This window comes from Phytophthora sojae (assembly GCF_000149755.1).
Source record: "Phytophthora sojae unplaced genomic scaffold PHYSOscaffold_3, whole genome shotgun sequence".
Taxonomy (NCBI): Eukaryota; Oomycota; class Peronosporomycetes; order Peronosporales; family Peronosporaceae; genus Phytophthora; species Phytophthora sojae.
Window position 1 is genome coordinate 8448556 of NW_009258117.1, and position 16333 is coordinate 8464888.

The 16333-nt window shown below is 55.4% G+C and overlaps 10 protein-coding genes across 10 annotated transcripts; 1 reads left to right on the forward strand and 9 right to left on the reverse strand.

The window, feature by feature from the left end:
* Nucleotides 1–1841: 1841 nt before the first annotated feature.
* Nucleotides 1842–4040, reverse strand: PHYSODRAFT_490065 (hypothetical protein; the record flags this gene model as incomplete). Its single annotated transcript, XM_009526417.1, has 1 exon — nt 1842–4040. The coding sequence occupies one exon, from the start codon at nt 4038–4040 to the stop codon at nt 1842–1844; it is 2199 nt and encodes a 732-aa protein (XP_009524712.1).
* Nucleotides 4041–5998: 1958 nt separating this feature from the next.
* PHYSODRAFT_490733 (hypothetical protein) lies at nt 5999–7294 on the reverse strand (the record flags this gene model as incomplete). The annotated part of the gene is made up of 1 exon (XM_009526418.1): nt 5999–7294. The coding sequence occupies one exon, from the start codon at nt 7292–7294 to the stop codon at nt 5999–6001; it is 1296 nt and encodes a 431-aa protein (XP_009524713.1).
* Nucleotides 7295–7312: 18 nt separating this feature from the next.
* PHYSODRAFT_362794 (hypothetical protein) lies at nt 7313–8188 on the reverse strand (the record flags this gene model as incomplete). Its single annotated transcript, XM_009526419.1, has 1 exon — nt 7313–8188. A coding segment is annotated over one exon (876 nt), but the record flags the coding sequence as incomplete, so codon positions are not given.
* Nucleotides 8189–10271: 2083 nt separating this feature from the next.
* On the reverse strand, nt 10272–10619 carry PHYSODRAFT_329877 (hypothetical protein; the record flags this gene model as incomplete). Its single annotated transcript, XM_009526420.1, has 1 exon — nt 10272–10619. One exon carries the CDS (start codon nt 10617–10619, stop codon nt 10272–10274), a length of 348 nt encoding a protein of 115 aa, XP_009524715.1.
* A 475-nt stretch (nt 10620–11094) lies between these two features.
* On the reverse strand, nt 11095–11766 carry PHYSODRAFT_285680 (hypothetical protein). The gene is made up of 3 exons (XM_009526421.1): nt 11561–11766; nt 11354–11480; nt 11095–11250 (listed from the first exon to the last, which is right to left on the reverse strand). The coding sequence occupies exons 1-2, from the start codon at nt 11738–11740 to the stop codon at nt 11442–11444; spliced, it is 219 nt and encodes a 72-aa protein (XP_009524716.1). The 5' UTR covers nt 11741–11766; the 3' UTR covers nt 11095–11250; nt 11354–11441.
* A 426-nt stretch (nt 11767–12192) lies between these two features.
* On the reverse strand, nt 12193–12513 carry PHYSODRAFT_461853 (hypothetical protein; the record flags this gene model as incomplete). Its single annotated transcript, XM_009526422.1, has 1 exon — nt 12193–12513. A coding segment is annotated over one exon (321 nt), but the record flags the coding sequence as incomplete, so codon positions are not given.
* Nucleotides 12514–12672: 159 nt separating this feature from the next.
* Nucleotides 12673–12867, reverse strand: PHYSODRAFT_497381 (hypothetical protein; the record flags this gene model as incomplete). The annotated part of the gene is made up of 1 exon (XM_009526423.1): nt 12673–12867. A coding segment is annotated over one exon (195 nt), but the record flags the coding sequence as incomplete, so codon positions are not given.
* PHYSODRAFT_495260 (hypothetical protein) lies at nt 12868–13140 on the reverse strand (the record flags this gene model as incomplete). Its single annotated transcript, XM_009526424.1, has 1 exon — nt 12868–13140. A coding segment is annotated over one exon (273 nt), but the record flags the coding sequence as incomplete, so codon positions are not given.
* Nucleotides 13141–13637: 497 nt separating this feature from the next.
* Nucleotides 13638–15318, reverse strand: PHYSODRAFT_557782 (hypothetical protein; the record flags this gene model as incomplete). Its single annotated transcript, XM_009526425.1, has 3 exons — nt 15019–15318; nt 14224–14901; nt 13638–14183 (listed from the first exon to the last, which is right to left on the reverse strand). Exons 1-3 carry the CDS (start codon nt 15148–15150, stop codon nt 13638–13640), a joined length of 1356 nt encoding a protein of 451 aa, XP_009524720.1. The 5' UTR covers nt 15151–15318.
* A 631-nt stretch (nt 15319–15949) lies between these two features.
* PHYSODRAFT_490227 (hypothetical protein) lies at nt 15950–16270 on the forward strand (the record flags this gene model as incomplete). The annotated part of the gene is made up of 1 exon (XM_009526426.1): nt 15950–16270. One exon carries the CDS (start codon nt 15950–15952, stop codon nt 16268–16270), a length of 321 nt encoding a protein of 106 aa, XP_009524721.1.
* Between the last annotated feature and the right edge of the window lie 63 nt (nt 16271–16333).

A 16333-nucleotide genomic window follows, 5' to 3' on the forward strand; every position in this document is an offset into this window, starting at 1 on the left:
CCAGCATGCACAGAGCTTGCGCGGCGGCGCAGTCTCCGGGGCTCCCGCGCTACTCTGCTGCTGGTACATGCAGTTGATGGGGGGTGGAGGGTATAAGCTGACCCGGTCCACGGCCGGCACGCGCAGCGAGAAACAATACTTGTAGATTTTGGATCTTCGGGCATCGCAGCTGTAGACGCCAAATACCACTCGCTAACGGCGTGGCCTACAGTACAAGCATGCACCTGCCAGCAAATGTCTGCTCGACCGCGCGGGCGAGTACACTGTACTGTACTATTTCCTGTCTATCCGAGATCGCTACCTCGAGCGGGCGCGATAGGCGAGCCAAGTCCAGCCCAGTCGCCTCGGCCGACAAGGCGCTGGGATGCTGATCACAAAGTTTTGCTGCAAACCGAATCTTGCGGGGCCTCTCCGGCTGTCCTACCTGCGAGGCAGCAGCAACACGCTGGTCCATTGCCGCGTTGTGGTCGAGTTTCGAGTCCTTTTCGGAGGTGCATATATTGCGCCGCGTTGCCGTCGCCCGGCGCACCTGAATCGACAATTCCCACGTGGCACGCCTCCGTATGCTACATCCGTCAGGTGCCTGACCCCGACTGCAACAACTGGCCGTCGACACCTGCCGCATACATTTTTGACTGCAACGGCGACGCTGGATGAGGTCTCTGCAAGCAGTTGACAACGGTCGATTCACTTGAAACACCAATCTGATGCACTTGCATGTGTACAAATGCACTGTGATCCGCCACACGACAATGGATTTCCTCGCCGAAACGGGGCGGACCGAGCCAGAGACTCAGCATCGGGCAGCGCCGTGTCCGCGACTTACAGTGCCTTGGTCCATAGACTTTGCATTCGTGCACAACTCATAGTGAGTGAAGGAGGCTACACAAACACTACATGTATCCTTGTGTTAATCCTTACCACTCCGTTTCAAAATGAAAGCACGATTGGCGTCAAAATGCGCCCTCCAAATCAATTTTCAACGTTTTCGCGTAAAAATTGCACCACTTGAACTGCTGAATTCTCCTCTTTCAATTGATGTGCTAGTTTACTTGAACCGTTTAGAATTGACCTTTGTACACTTGAATATCGTATGGCTAGTAGGCTTTTCTCTTCGGAAATGCACAAGAAAGTACAAGTCATCCGTGATTTGAAGATGTCAGTAATCCCTCCATACTCAAACCAAGTCTTTTTTCGTGCTATCTTTCTGAAACAACCTTCACGGTGAATCATGCTTTCTTTTTTGAAACGGAGTGGTATATTGTAAGTTACAGGTTGATCAACTTGACCAAGCTTCACCAAGTCTCCCCGCCCTGACCATTCGGCGGATGGCCATTATTGCTCGGTGCGGATCGTTTACTTTTGCGGTCGCATCATGGATGTGAGGGATGCCTGGCAACAACCGGAGGATGGCCGCTATCATGGTGTGTGGATAGCATCCGCCCGAGGCGTATCAATTCCGGCTGGCTATTGCATGAATGCTGCATGTGTGCGAATGTGTCTTCGGCGAAGACAGCGAAGACTCTTCGCTGCACTTTGAGTAAGAATAACACTCAAATGTACATGTATGAGCATGTACGCGTACGGTAGGTATGTGCACTAAAACAAATACTATAGCTTGTATTTCTGTCCATACAAGTGCACACTGACGGCTTACGTACATACGTTTCATCTCTGGTAATGAGGTGCTAAGCCTCAAAATGCATACACTGTTGGGATGGCGGGACTTGCGATCGCCCCACCTTGCTAATAACTCGACACTAATACTAAAACGCGATAATCTATAGGTCTTCAGAGAGGCTCTCACTTCGAGCCCCCCCCCCCTCCCGCCCCAGGCTTGTTCATGGGGTCGGCATGTAGTGACGGAGCATTATCCGCCCCATGCGACTCCGTTTAAGCTTGGCCATGGACGGCGTGTCGTCCCAGATGCGGATCATGGTGCCGCTCAGGTACAGCTGCGGCTGGCACGGGCCCGTGATCTTGTCCGTCAACGGGGCCTTTTCACCGAGCTTCTTGTAGTCCGCGACAGCTTCGCACGGGTAAACGAACCAGCGCAGCCACTCGTGGTCCTTGGGCACCTTCTGGCCCTCGGGGAACGTGTCGAGCAACGACGCTTCCTTCATGCAGGCGTCGGCCTTGAGTGCCGCCTGCTCCAAGTTCTCGCGTCGATGGGCAGCGATGCTGCGGATAGGCCCGTCGAGAGGTGACGAGGACACGCTGCTGGTGTCGTCGCTGAAGAACTGCAGCTCAGACAGACAGCTCTTCGTCGGGAGGATCTCGTTCGCGCACGAGGTGTGCCGCCACGCCGCTGTGTGAAGGTCGAAGTCGTACTGTGGCAGGAACTTCCACCCGTGGTCGGCGACGAAGTTGACGGCGTCCAGAACGTACTCGACCTCGGCGTCATCGACAAAGTACGGGAAGTTCATGCGGACAACTCCAGGCTTGATGGCCTCGTCCTTCTCCATGAACGCGTGACCCAGAGCCGTGGTATGCTCCTTGCTGATACCCAGTAGACGAGCTCCAAAGGGGCCGGCACACTGGCACCCGCCGCGCGCCTGAATGCCGAAGAGGTCGTTCAGCAGTGCGCAGACGAAGTTGTGGTGCAGGAAGCGATCCCCGTAGCGCACCATAAGTGAGAAGACCGGGAGCTGGTCCACGCTGTCGCTTTGGCGACCGAGCAAGACGATATGCTTGATGCCATCAAGTGACTCGCGCACGCGCTGCACGCGGCGGTGCTCCACTGCCATGATCGTCTTGGCCCCGACGCGTTGCTTGAGCGCGAATGCGAGGCCAAGGCGGATACTTCCCAGAATGTCGGGGGTGCCGCCTTCTTCTCGCTCCACAGTGTCCTTCAAGTAGCTGTGGGCTTTTTCCGTGACAAACACCACAGTGCCACCGCCGGGCATCGTGGGCACGTCGTTGGTCATGTGTTTCTTCTTGACAACTAGCACACCGGGGGACCCGGGGCCGCCAACGAACTTGTGACCGGAGAAGAAGATTGCGTCCTTGAAAGCGAGCGGGTCCTTTGGATTCATGTCGATCTCGACGTAAGGTGCGCAGGTGGCGTAGTCCCAGCAGGCCAGCGCGCCGTGCCTGTGCAGCAGCGAGGAGATCTTGTCGACGTCGATGAGCATCCCCGTGAGGTTTGAAGCAGCACTGAAGGTTCCGATCTTGAGTTTGCGGCCGCTGTAGCTCTTCAATTGACGCTCCAGCTCGTTGAGGTCAAGACCCCCACCATCGGTAGCTTCAGGAATCTCCACGATATCTGCAGCCAGGCTTTCGCGCCACGACAGCAAGTTCGAGTGGTGGGCGAACGGACCGGTGAACACCACGGGGCGCCTGGAGGGGAGTCGCAGGCGTTTGTTGGTACTGATACCAAGCGCCGAAATGAACTTCTGGATGGCGCTGGTGCATCCCTGGCCAGCGAACAGCACCGCGTCCTTCGAGTCGCGAGCGTTCACTGCACGCGCGATGATCTGGCGTGCCTCGTCACGGAACGCCGCAGTCTGCAGCCCCGTGACGGACGTCGTCGTGTGGGTGTTGCCGTACGTGGGCATGACCTTGCTGCGCATAAACTGCTCGATGCTCTCGAGCGGCTTGCCGCTCGCCGTGTAGTCCGCGTAGCACTGCGCCTTCACACCGAAAGGCGACTGGAACGGCACGTTGCGGCCGATCATGTCGTCCGCGATACCGCGCAGCAGTTGGTCGTCGTTTTCGTCGTCGGATGTGTCCATCTCGTTGTCCACGCAGACGCTGTTGCCGCGCACCACGGACGAGTCGGAGGTCGTGGCATCTTCTTCTCCATCCTCCTCGTTGAAATTGAACGAGGTGTCCGACAGTCCCAGCGGGTCGATGTCCGAGCCAACGATGCTCACGGACTTTTCCGAGGCGACGACGAGCTTCCCCTTCTCCTTGGAGATGTCTTGGATTAGCAGCGAACTGCGCCTGGCCTCCCCCGATTCCGAGACGCGGAACACCTGCGAAACCCACGGAGCTGGGAGCGCTGCAGCCGTGCTGTCCTCGTTACTGGTAGGCGGCATATTAGTGAATGGTTCGAGATCCACAGCCAGCACCGATAAACCCTGGGGCACGGAGGGGTTTTGGAAAGTGATGGAGACACTGACAGGCCCCGAACGTGGTTCGGTGAGGTGCTTGCACTGCAACGAGCCGCCGCTGACCCGGGATCCACATCCCCGGAAGGCGGCGGACGATGTGCCGCCGGTCAGGCGAGCCCGAGGCGCCGGCTTTATTGCGCGAAAGAGCGGCGACTGGGATGGCGAGCTGCCGACACCATACAAAAAACTACCCGGGGGCTCAAGCTTTGCGCGTCGGAGGATCATCACGGTGGATTTGACTGGTGCATCCTGTAGAAGAAGTGTCCGCTCGAGCGCAAGACACCTCAAGTCGGGCGCCTCTGTCCGCACAAACTGTTTTGACACGAGTTTAATGCGGACAACTCGGCGACGCAGCGCGGTCAGGCAGGACCCAGCTGGAGGGCACCTCGGGAGGACTTGGGTCTTCACATAGTCACGCAGGCGTTGACGCCAAGGAGGCTTTCCACTGCCGCACAGCCAGCGAGAACGGGATACATGTATTAAATACGTACAGTACAGTATTTGCCAAAGAAACGAGCTCGTCGGATTCAAACGGAGATCGGGTCGGGAACGCACGCGGGTCAATATGTTGTGCGCTTGCGGACGTTAGAAGGCCCTCAAGGATTGCGCCTGCAGTACACGTACCTCAAACGCCGTTGAGGGCGTCGCGAGTTGAGTAAACTACAGTAATGCATTAGATTGCATTAGCGCCGTATGCACCGCTACCTAGGGGATGTTATCAAACGGTATCTACGATATCTACACCGAGACAAAACCAAAAAGCCTCACCAAGTCGTTTGAGATGTCATGGGAAATCCTGCCGATCGACTTTCACTTCATGTCAAGGTGATGAAGGCGCAGAGGATTTCAGCTCGATGAGCTGCCCTTGTCGTCTTTACATGTACTTGCACATCACTCACAGATGTATTTCAACTCACTCGTACAAATTGCGACCTGAAAAAGGTGTTTAGATGGACGACACCTTCTTTCCGTGAACATTTGCATGTACATGTACGATCATGAGATGGACTGGTCAGCTAGCCTAAAAGACTGAAATGAAACCTCACTTAAAACGATGTACATGTAATACGATTGACTGCAATACTGAAACCCTCGCGACTATAAGTTGCGGACCACCACACACCCGCCAGACATCTAAATGTACGGCTGAAAGCTTTGCTATGCCATTTTTGTGCGATCATTGAAAAACTTCCTCTACATAAGTCCCTCTCGACGGGTCTACGAGGTGTTGCTTCTCAAACTTGGAGAACGACGCCAAGCTACCACAGCGACGTCTTCATCTTGTAGTATCATCGCCATTTTACTCGTCATTTAGCGGTGTTGAGGCATGACCTGCTGGGCTTGCCACCTATTTTTTTTTACTTTTTGAAATTTTCAAAATCAGACACACGAACCAGTGCAGGGGCCCCTCTGGTTTTCTGATTCCGCGGGAGGTCAAACCCATGAAGCTGCTATCTGGATGGAGCGGCCCGCGAGCTTTGTAGCTTGCTTGACGTTTCATTGTCGGACCCCGACTCGGGTGGCGGTGAGGTCTTGGATAGACTCGGCGACCTCTGTAAACTGTACGTTCTGGATAATGAATTGATGAGTGAGGCTTCCCCTCCGGGAAGGCAAAATAACACCGTGAAATGCAGGAGTCAGGGCGCGGCAACAGTGAACCAATATTCACAGAGGACGCCCTGTCTAAACGAATTTCAGAACATAAACTCTGTGTTGGCATTCTTGAAGTTTACATGCTCTCGAGTAGTTTACCTGTTGATGATCTTGATCTTGAAAGCTCCGAAAGCCAAGGCCAAAAAAAGAACTTCACGAACCAGAATCTACATAGTCCCAGCCTTCTTACATGCCCAACGAAATGTATTATGTAATATGTGTGGAGTAATTTACGCGTGCTTGTGGTGCTGCTGGGGCGAGTCTTCACTCTCACTGCTGCTCTCATCCTCCGAGTCTGTCACGGGAGTCATATCCATCAACAACGGAGAGCTCTGGCCTGGCAGACAATAGCGAGCGATGAACATTCGCGCCGCCATCTTCATCCAGTGCCGCTTCATTGTGGCCAACGTCGGCACGCCATCCCAGACGTGGTTGATGGCCGGATCAAAGTACCGCTGCGGCTGGCACGGGCCGCTGATCTCGTCCGAGAGCGCAGGCTTCCCATCCAGCTCTTCAAAAGCATCAATGGCTTCGCTCGGGTACGCGAACCAGCGCAGTCCCTCGTAGCTGTCGGCAACCCTCTCGCCCGGGTGGAACTTGGACGCCGCTGCCTCTTGGATGGAGCGATCCGCAAGCTTCGCGGCCTGCTCGAGGTTCTGTCGGCGATGCGCGGCCATGTCGTGAATAGGCTCGACAACAGTCGACGAGCGCACAGCTTCAGCCTCGTCCATCTGCATAGCCGAGAGGAACTTCTTGTCCGGGAAGGCCACTTCGGCTCGAGAAATGTGGCGCCACACTCCTGTGCGGCAGTTGAAGTCGTACTGCGGCAGGAACTTCCAGCCGTGGTTGGCTACGAAGTGCACGGCCTGCAAGACGTAGTCGACCTCTTCCTCTTCCGCGAAGTACGGGAAGCTCATGCGAGTCACGCCCGGCTTGAGAATCTCGTGCTTGGCGACGACCGCGTGGCCGAGGTCGACAATGTGCTCGCGGCTGAGGCCGAGCAAGCGAGAGCCGAAGGGTCCAGCGCACTGGCACCCGCCACGGGCCTGAATACCGAACGTGTCGTTTAACAGTGCACACACGAAGTTGTGGTGCAGAAACCGGTCGCCGAAGCGGACCATCATTGAGAAGATCGGCAGTTGGTCCACGTCGCTCGACTGCCGGCCGAGCAGAATGATGTTCTTGTTGCGACCGAGAGACTTGCGCACATGCTCCACGTGCTGCCGTTCAAGACCCATGATCCGTTCAGGGCCAATCTGCTGCTTCAGCTGGAAGGCCAAGCCCAGACGAATACTGCCGAGGATATCCGGAGTGCCTCCCTCTTCACGCTCAATGGTGTTGGACAGGTAGCTGTGGGCCTTCTCCGTGACGAAGAGGACGGTGCCACCACCCGGCATCGTCGGCACCTCGTTGCTCATTAAGCTCTTCTTGACGACCAACACACCAGGCGACCCCGGGCCACCCACGAACTTGTGGCCCGAGAAGAAGACCGCGTCCTTGTAGGCGAGAGGATCCGTCGGGTTCATGTTGATGTCGACATACGGGGCGCAGGTCGCGTAGTCCCAGCAGGCCAGTGCACCGTACTTGTGCAGCAGCTTGGACACCTCGTCCACGTCGATGAGCATGCCCGTGAGGTTGGAGGCCGCGGCGAAGGACCCGATCTTCAGCGGCCGGTTCTGGTGACGTTGAAGTTGCCGTTCCAGCTCCTCCAGGTCGAGGCCGCCGCCCTCCGCCTCGGGGATCTGCACCTCGTCCGCACACGGACTCTCGCGCCACGGCAGGAGGTTCGAGTGGTGTGAGAACGGGCACGTGAAGATCACGGGCCGCTTGCTGGCCCGGTGGCGACGGCGGCCCTTGTTGATGCCGAGCGCCGTGACCAGCTTGTTGATGGCGCTGGTGCAGCCCTGACCGGCGAAGATGACGACGTCCTTGGACGCGCGCGCGTTGACGGCGTTGGCGATGATGTGGCGCGCCTCCTCTCGGAACGAGGTGGTCTGCAGCCCCGTGACGGACGTGGTGGTGTGCGTGTTGCCGTAGGTGGGCATGACGTGGTCATGGATGAAGCGCTCGATGCACTCGAGCGACTTGCCGCTGGCCGTGTAGTCGGCGTAGACTTGGGCCTTGACGCCGAAGGGCGTGTTGAAGGGGACGTTGCGGCCGATCATGTTGTCGGCCATGTCGTGCAGCATTTGGGTTTCGTCGGCAATGTCGTTGTCGTTGTCGTCGGCTTCAAGGTCGAACGAGACTGAGGAGTCCAGGGCCAAGGACGACGCGCCGGTGGACGAGCGCTCGGAGGGTTTCCGCTCTTCATCTTCTTCGCGCTTCTGCTGGGTGCGCGTAGAGGCCGCAGGTTTTTTCAAGACTGGCGGTGGCCACGAATGGCCGGTGGGCGTCTCCAGCTCTTGGTTGTTGCACACCATGGTCATGGCCAATTGGGAGGCGTGGCGGGTGTGTGGGTGTTGGAAGGCAAATTGGGTAATGACAGTTAGTTCGATTGCCGCTGAGTGCTGGGAGCTGGGGACGAGCGAGGTCGGCTCTGTTAGCCCTCAAGTGCATTGTCTGTGATCCTCCCAGTCCAAGTGGCTTCGAAGCTGGGATGCAGCGGCAACCTGCAAGATCTACTGGTCCTGGGTGTTCTTGTCGTCTTCGTGCGAGCCGTTCCCTGTTTGAGCTGCCTGCCATCCTGCATCAAAGCCGTTTTTCCCGCCGTTGCAGGCCCCAACGACCCAGGTGTTGTCTGCATAGATGAGCCGCCAGCAAGGTCAGGCGCATGCCTCAGCGTCAGGCGTGGCGCCGTCATGCTGGCCGGTTCGCGTGAGATCGAGCAAAGTCGCCATGCTTGTCACGAGCAGAGAGAGGAACTCGACCTGGGTTCGATGCGGATATTCCGCCAAATGCGCTGCATCGATAGTCAACCGTCCCAGATACACTTAGGCAAGTAGATTCATGGGTCTTGGCGGCGTCCCGACGATGACACGAGCATTCACTGTCCCCGGGTATCTTCTCCCCCCGCACATGACACCGTACGACGTGGGCGGAGACCATCGCTCGAGACCGGGCCCTGCACGCGCGCATCTAAACGACTCGATGCGTCTCGCGAGGTCAGGCACACGAGCTCGCTTCGGCCCTTTGCATCCTATCGAGGCGATTGGACTTGCTTGACCTACACATGTGCGACCAAACAAAACAAACGTACACATGTATCCATGTGTGCATGGACTGCTGCGGCACAGATCATTCCAGTGTTTGCAGGCCCACACCAAAACGGCCAAAGTATGTAGACTTTGCGGGTGATCTCATCTTGAAACTGAGCTGCACGGAAGCGCGCCATAACCACCAAAGCCACTTTGAGCCATCGAGTGTGAACCAAGCGCTTTTGAGTCGCCTCTCCTCAGTCAGAGTGATGTGTGTGTTCCAGTCGCAGCTCTTTCCAATCTTGGATTGTGCGATGCACGTTCTCGATCTGCTGCAGGACGACTGAACTTGCCGATCACGGCGGATCGGGGCACCGCATTCCCTTCTCCAACACGGAAAACGTGGGCGTAGCAAGGCGTATCGCGGGTGTTGCACAACCACAAGAATCGCGGCACGAGGAGCATGCTGCTTCAATCTGGCAGTCTGTGCGAATGGCCTCCTGCAGGCACTGCGTTTGAGGCCGGTTAAGCTTTCTAGCCTCTTCAAACTCTTCAAACTCTTCAACCTCTTCAACCTCTTCAACCCCGCTTCAATTTGCCGCTGGGAGCGCTCCATGGCATGGAATCCCTGCGCTGTCTCAGTTTGCAGAAGAAGCCCTTTGCTGCACCGAGGTCAGGCACAAGTATCGTTTGCGTGGTGTACCCTACTCGTCTTGCAGCAGCTGGTCATCATGGTGCATTCTCGGCGGTCCACATTGCTCTCAAGATCTCAAAGATCCGAGATTGCCTCCCTCATTCAGGACGCTTGCTCGACGCGCGTCGACACGAAGGTGCACTCACGCTCTTCATCGCAGTGCGTTTTCATAGGCCGCGTTTCTCGATATCTACCCTCTTGCAAACGCAAAAGCAGCAATTGCCATTTTAGAACCGGATGAGTGTGATGTGCGCGCACCGATTCACTGGGACGAGATCGACACAAATCTATTAATAGTACTGTCCTACGAAACACTGGCATTTCGTGACAGCACGGAGTAAAGCTTGTGCATTTTTCGTGGTAGTTCAGCCTTAACTTCGCACAATTATTCGCCATAACCACCCACCATCGACCCGCACATAGTTCATGGTGAACTCAGTTCCCTACGAACGTCGAATATTCACAAGGAAAGCGATACGATCGAGGACATCGACGCTTTGATATGATAGTTACCTCGCGGCACCGAGTACTGTGCAGCAACCGGTGTAGCTTACAAACACAGGCCTCCTGTGTTTGTAAGCTATAAGAACAGCGTCTTGGTGATCTCTCGCCCTGAATGTTGGCCGTGCTCCATTGCAGTCCGTCTGCTGACGGTTACCCGTGCCAGTGTAGGTTTCAGCGCCCACTTGCCGGTACACCTGTACCGAACATCTCGTCCAAGCGGGCGTCTGCAGGTAACGCTATGGTCTCATTACCACCGCCCTGGCTGCCGTAGCTAAAGATGACATTGCCGATCAGCGCGCCCTTGGCCCACAGCCCGCCGCAGCAGTCGAAAAATTCCGTGATCTGCGCCGGCATCACGTCCAAGCGTGTGGGCAGTCCTCGGGCAGCGTCGCCAAGAAGATGATGATGATCGTCACCATGGCGCGCTTCGGCTGCTTGGGCTGGAGCTGGGAAGTGGACGACGGCGGTGCCGAAGCAGCCGGGAGACTGAATCACACGGGAGAGTCTAACGAGGGCCATTTCCAGAGAGGGCCATTTTAAAAAATGGGCATATTTTCATGTTGAAGGGGGGCGGACACTCGCGCGTTGGCTCTCGTCTGCGGACATCGACACGGGGGGCCCGCCCCTCTCTCGCTTCACTCGGGGGGCACCGCTACGCGGCCTGCCCCACCCCCTTAGTCGAAGTCCTCGACTCGGCCAGGCGCGGTGTCTAGAAAAAAAAAATCGGGTTGCAGCGCTCGCTACGCTCGATCGCGCAGACCAGCCCCGCCTAATCGGCGGGCGTTGGAACCAGTGAATGTACTGAGTGAGGCTCGCGCTCGCGTCCGCTCGCCCTCGCCCATTCCTCAATCAGATGCATTGTTTATGAAAATGATTCTTGAACGGATTTTGCAGGACACCACCAGGACACAGAAAAGTGCTTTATTTGTCCAATCAAATTCCGAGTACCGATGAGATTCGGCCAATTACATTCATTGCGACTCTTGCCGTCTATGCTTGTCGGCAACACGATGCAGGCGGACTACCGTGACCCAGCTTAGTTGACCTCGACGGCGCTTTCTCGCGCGGGTAGTGCTGAGAGAGACTTCGATACTTGGAGCGCACGCTGCGTACACGCTGATGGCCTCCGACACTGTCTGGCCAGCTCGAAGTAAGTTTCTATCTGCTGCATACGTCTCGATCTTATTCATCAGATACCGGGCATCACTGAGGCGCTTCTGACTGTTTCTATTTGGCATGTCCGCGCCTTCCAGAAGCCGAAGAGGGGGTAGACGCTTCTCAACATTCCCGCAGCGCCATAGCACCCAAAGATGCGCGACAGAGCACTCAGGAAAAACGAAGTCAGGGGGGACCCGACGAAATCTCCCAGCCCAAAAGAAGGTAGGCAGCGCTGTTCGCTTGTCATCTGGATCCTGCTCGATGTCTTGCTGTACTTCTGACACGTTGTGCTGGCTAACTAGATCGTGAACACCGGCTTCTTCAAGGCACTTCCGTAGAGCGTCATGAAGCCCGTCGAACGTGACAGTTCCAGCGCCGATAGCACGCTCTTCCAGCTCATGAATAATATCCTTCACAATTTCGCGGCGGGATTCCTCAATCTTTTCGATAGTTGACAGCGTATTGTCTTGCAGTGCTCTCATTTGGCCTAAAATGGATACATGAGGCGGAAGGCCCGTTGCTTTGAGCTGTGTTTTAGGCCCGGCGTATCCACACTGTACACGTGAGCTCAAATTCCCGAGAAGCTCTGGATCCTGAAATAATGCCGTCTCGAAAAGAGGGTGGCGAGGAGGGAGGTGCATTCTGATGCACAGCGTGTGATCACTAATGACGCGAGGCAAAACTCTCCAACAAACAGTAAATGTTCGGGTATCCCTTGAAATACCATTGTAACACCAAGTTTTACCCATTCATCTTGCTCCACAAAATGTGGCGGTAGAATTGCGAGCTCGTGACTACCTGATGGAAGACCAGCAACCGTTCTGCCGACATACATATCTCCAGCAGCCTCGTAGCGTAAGTAGGTATTCTGAACACCGCCAGGAGACCACCCAGCACCCAAATGAACCGCGGTTGATGACGGACAAGCTGTCGACCCTGACGCACAGTACGTTGCAGCACCTTTGCGCATCGAATGAGTCCCCAAATCGTTAGAATTGACCCCTCGTCGTTTAAGCTCTGCAGCAACCTTCTCATCCACTAGCAAACGTTGCAGACATTTCCGAAATCGATCATACTGGTCCGACCCAGGGAACAGGCGGTTATCCGTGTCAAAAGAAGTTGTCGCCCAGTAAATTCCAAGCCCCAATACAGGGTAGATACTCGGTTGTGATGGGTTGGCATATACATGCCGCGGGTCTCGCGGACGGTCACCACTCTGATCGTTTTTCATATGAGCTAATTCGAGTCTCCACGCCACTCAATGTGTGAGTGCCTTACACCAAATGCGTTCGCGGAGCGACACACGATAAAATCAGGTACGTCCGGGAAAAAATGGCGTCAACTCCTGGTAGCGCAAGCAAATGGTCGCAGAGAAATTCATACAATTCAAATGACAGAGGATCCTTCCCCACTTTCACGTTCCCTTCGCCCGCGCTTGCGTTGTAGCCAACTGTCGTTTCAACCCTTTGAAGAACTGGCGCAACTCGTTTTCCATGAGAGGCCCCATTAAACGGCCGTAGTCTCTGTAGAGATTAAACAACCCAGCGCGATGGGTGTTCAGAGCCGAGTAGCTGAGCGATGAACCATCTTGCTTTCGAAGCGTGAAAAGTCACGTTTCAAAAGCTTCTGCGCCCAAATTATCAAATAGTACGGGAGGGTCGTCGTTTCTTCTGGTGAGCAGGGGTTTAATACGCCGCCGCAATTGCTTCTCGGAGAGTCCCGTTACGTCGCCGATACGGCCTGCAAATGCGTCCGGAATGAGGTTCTGATGGCTCAGAAGAAGCCACGAGATGAAGCGACAGTAGGAGTTGACGTAGGCAGCCCGTGAGCTCGGGGCGACTGTATTATCTCGAATTTGCTCTGCTTGGCGCCTCAGTTCATCGAGTCCGCTGGGTTGTGGGGGATCCGTCGCTAATCGACTTATGTAGTGGACAAGCTGTCCTGCAAAAAAACAAAAGAATGGCTTTGCTTACCCTCTACCACTAATACTGGGTTTTGTGTAGGATTTAAAGCCGGAAGATTTCGACTTGGAAAATACAGGACTTTCGTTCCTGCGCTAAGGCCCGTATATCTGCTAGATGTCCTGCAAATTCAGGAGAATGATTCTTGAACGGATTTTGCAGGACACTACCAGGACACAGAAAAGTGCTTTATTTGTCCAATCAAATTCCGAGTACCGATGAGATTCGGCCAATTACATTCATTCTCGTGTCCGCAATGCAGTTGGATTTCGTAAATGGGCGGATACGAAAATGCTAACACTGTCGACGATTTCGTTTTAACTAAACACATAAAAATGTTGACCGTAAATTTGAGTCGTTATTTACGAAGTTGCTAACATCCTCTATTATGCACGCCACGGTACACGTACTCGCCAGTTCAGCAGGACAGCAGCCTCAGATACGAGAGCGATTCGCGCCACGGCACGCTGCTTGAGTCTTCCGCCGCGCTCTGGGCCTCTGCGTCCTCCTCGAACTGCACCAGCGCGAAGATGGCGTCCACGTCCAGCCCCTGGTCGTGCACGAATGCCTCCTTCAGCTTGAGCACGCCGCTCCAGTGGTTTTGCACACCCGCCGCCTCGCACGCGCGCACGTAGAATCGCCGCTCGCCCCAGTCCAGGCTGCCGTCGATCACCAGCGCTACGACGAGCAGGAAGAAGAGGTTACGCAGGTGGTAGGGAGACAGCAACAGCAGTGACGACGAGGACACGGTACGTGAGGCGGCCGCTGCGGCTGCGGCTGTGGTGCCCAGCGCGCGGACATTGGCGAGGAAGAGCTCCACGTCGTCCAGCACGTGCGCGGGGCAGGCGTCGGCAGAACTCTGCATGCACGTGCAGCCATCGTCTCCAATAGGCCACGAATCCACATTAATCCAGCGGTGACGCAGGTGCTCTACCATGATCTCGACGTTGGGGTGCACGATGCGCTTGCACTAGACAGCTTCCCATCGCTCGCATGTAATCTACGCGTTGGGCGGGCTTGAAACACGCGTCTTCCAGCAGAAAGGTTTCCAAGGCCGCGATTGCGCACGGCGGACCGATGATATTTACCCTACAATTCCGCAGCACCCGGCGTAGCGTCCAGGAATCAAAAAGCCCTTGAATCGGAAGGACGGTGGCGCTTAGGGCCGAGCGTGCGGCTGCTCTCGATAGTACTCGCTTGATAAATAGCTTGAGCAGGAACTTGACGACGTAGCGTTTGCTTTTGTACACAAGAAATGTCAGGAGCAGAATGATCTTCGGAGAGCCCCGCATAGGATCCATCCCGAAGAGCGTGTCCATGCGGTGACCAACTTGCAGCGCCGCGCGGGCCACCGCTCGGGCCAGAAATTCACGCTCTTGGTCAAGCGGGTATAGTGTGAGGCCCGCGCTAACTGTCAGGCGGAACGCACAGATCACGGCTATCGTGTACAGCACCGTCACCTCCACTAGCGAGACTGCGATATTGATAAGCAGTACATACCGATTGAAGCCCCAAATCTCGTCAACAGTAAGTTGCGGAGGCAATACGCTCTCCAATCCAATCGAGATGAGACCACTCACGAGCCCTGCGAGGAATCCCAGCAGTGTTCCTGTCCACTCGATATTTCTCAGTTGGCGCATTGTGTCCGTAGAGTAGCCATACCGCCGCTCGGGTATGAAAGTCTGCTTGATTTCTTGCTTTTGCAGTCGCGGGCCTCCAAATATACTAAGTTTCCTCTTCTCTGGAGCTGGCAATGCGTGGGGTGTAGGAACTGATACCGAGCTTTTGGTGTGATTAACTGGCTGCAGTTGGGACGTTCTTGCCCTTTTGTCAAATCGAGCTGACAAACTCACAGCGACCGTCGCTCGCTTCACGCGCTTCATACGCTCTTTGGACACACGCGTGAGAAACTCGACGCCGACTCGCTCCATACGCGACAGATAACTCTTAGATGTTTCGTCTGCGGCTTCGTTCTGGTCAGAAGGCTCGGCGGAAACGCTTCCTCTCCTTAATCGCTTACGCGTCTGCTGCTGGCGTTGCCTGTCGGCGGAAGCACGAATGAAAGACGGTAGTTCAGTGAAAAGATCCACTGAAAAGTACTTGTGCAACGCAGTGCTGCTGGTTCCTGTTTCATCTTGTGACTCCTGCCACGCTGCGTACAAGAAGTCACTCCACTCGATGCGTCCGTCGCCATTCGGGTCGAGTCGCGCCTGAATAATTTCCAGTTCTTCATCACTAAGCACAAGTCCGAGTTTCTGTAGAGCGATCTCCAGCTCCGTTCGCGAAATCTCATAACTTCCGTCGGTATCGCAGCGTTGGTACGCGTTCTTTAGCGGCTTGCATCGGGCCACAAAGCTCGTCGGCGGGAGTGGGCGCCGCTCCTGCACACGCCGAACGATAAGTGGGCGACAGAGGTCGGAAAAAATAGTGCAATACAATAAATAATCAGTTTTTTCAATATTAATTTTTATTATTGGGCTACAATGGTCCCCCTACAATATTAAATTGGCCCAATTATTGACAATAAATTCCATAAAAGTGCCTTGGCTGGACTCCTATAGTTTTTGTACAAAGCTTCCTGTTCAGCCTCCAATGACATCAAAAACGGCGTTAACCACACCACATTTCGCCCAAGGCAAATGACTGGCTTGGAGACGTGCTCCAACCAACTCCGCAGCCTGCAAATACGGCTCCACTGGCAGTTCATATCTCCATTTCCACAGGATAACAATGGTCGCCAACAAGCAACTCGCCGCCTTCTTCTACAACTTGCGTGGCCAAGGCCTGTTCAGCTGCAACTTATGTAACAGCGTGCGCAAACAGTTGGCTGGGTCAGGTTACTCCAATCTGGTGGCACACCTGGGATCGAAGCGCGCTGGCTACGAGGCAACGTACGCATCGCTCCAGGCCAGCTCGGATCGATCTCTTCCAGCGTTCGGCTTCGTCGCAGAGAAAGCCAGCCATCTCTTCCAATGGGTCCGTTGGATCATCGAACGCAACATGCCCGTCCACGAAGTCGAAGATGCACCATCAGCAAGCTCCGACCTGTGACCGCCAAGGCCGCCAAGAAGTGCATGGAGGGGATCTCAATTGAAGTCGGCGAGAAGCTGGGGA

What these genes read in the sequence shown, in the direction of transcription:
- PHYSODRAFT_285680 (XM_009526421.1), bottom strand. Translation starts at nt 11,740, where the DNA reads ATGAGAGCACTGCAAGACAATACGCTGTCAACTATCGAAAAGATTGAG. An exon ending in AAGAAGCCGGTGTTCACGAT is followed by an intron (nt 11,481 to 11,560) that starts CTAGTTAGCCAG and finishes AGCGCTGCCTAC; the next exon opens with CTTCTTTTGGGCTGGGAGAT.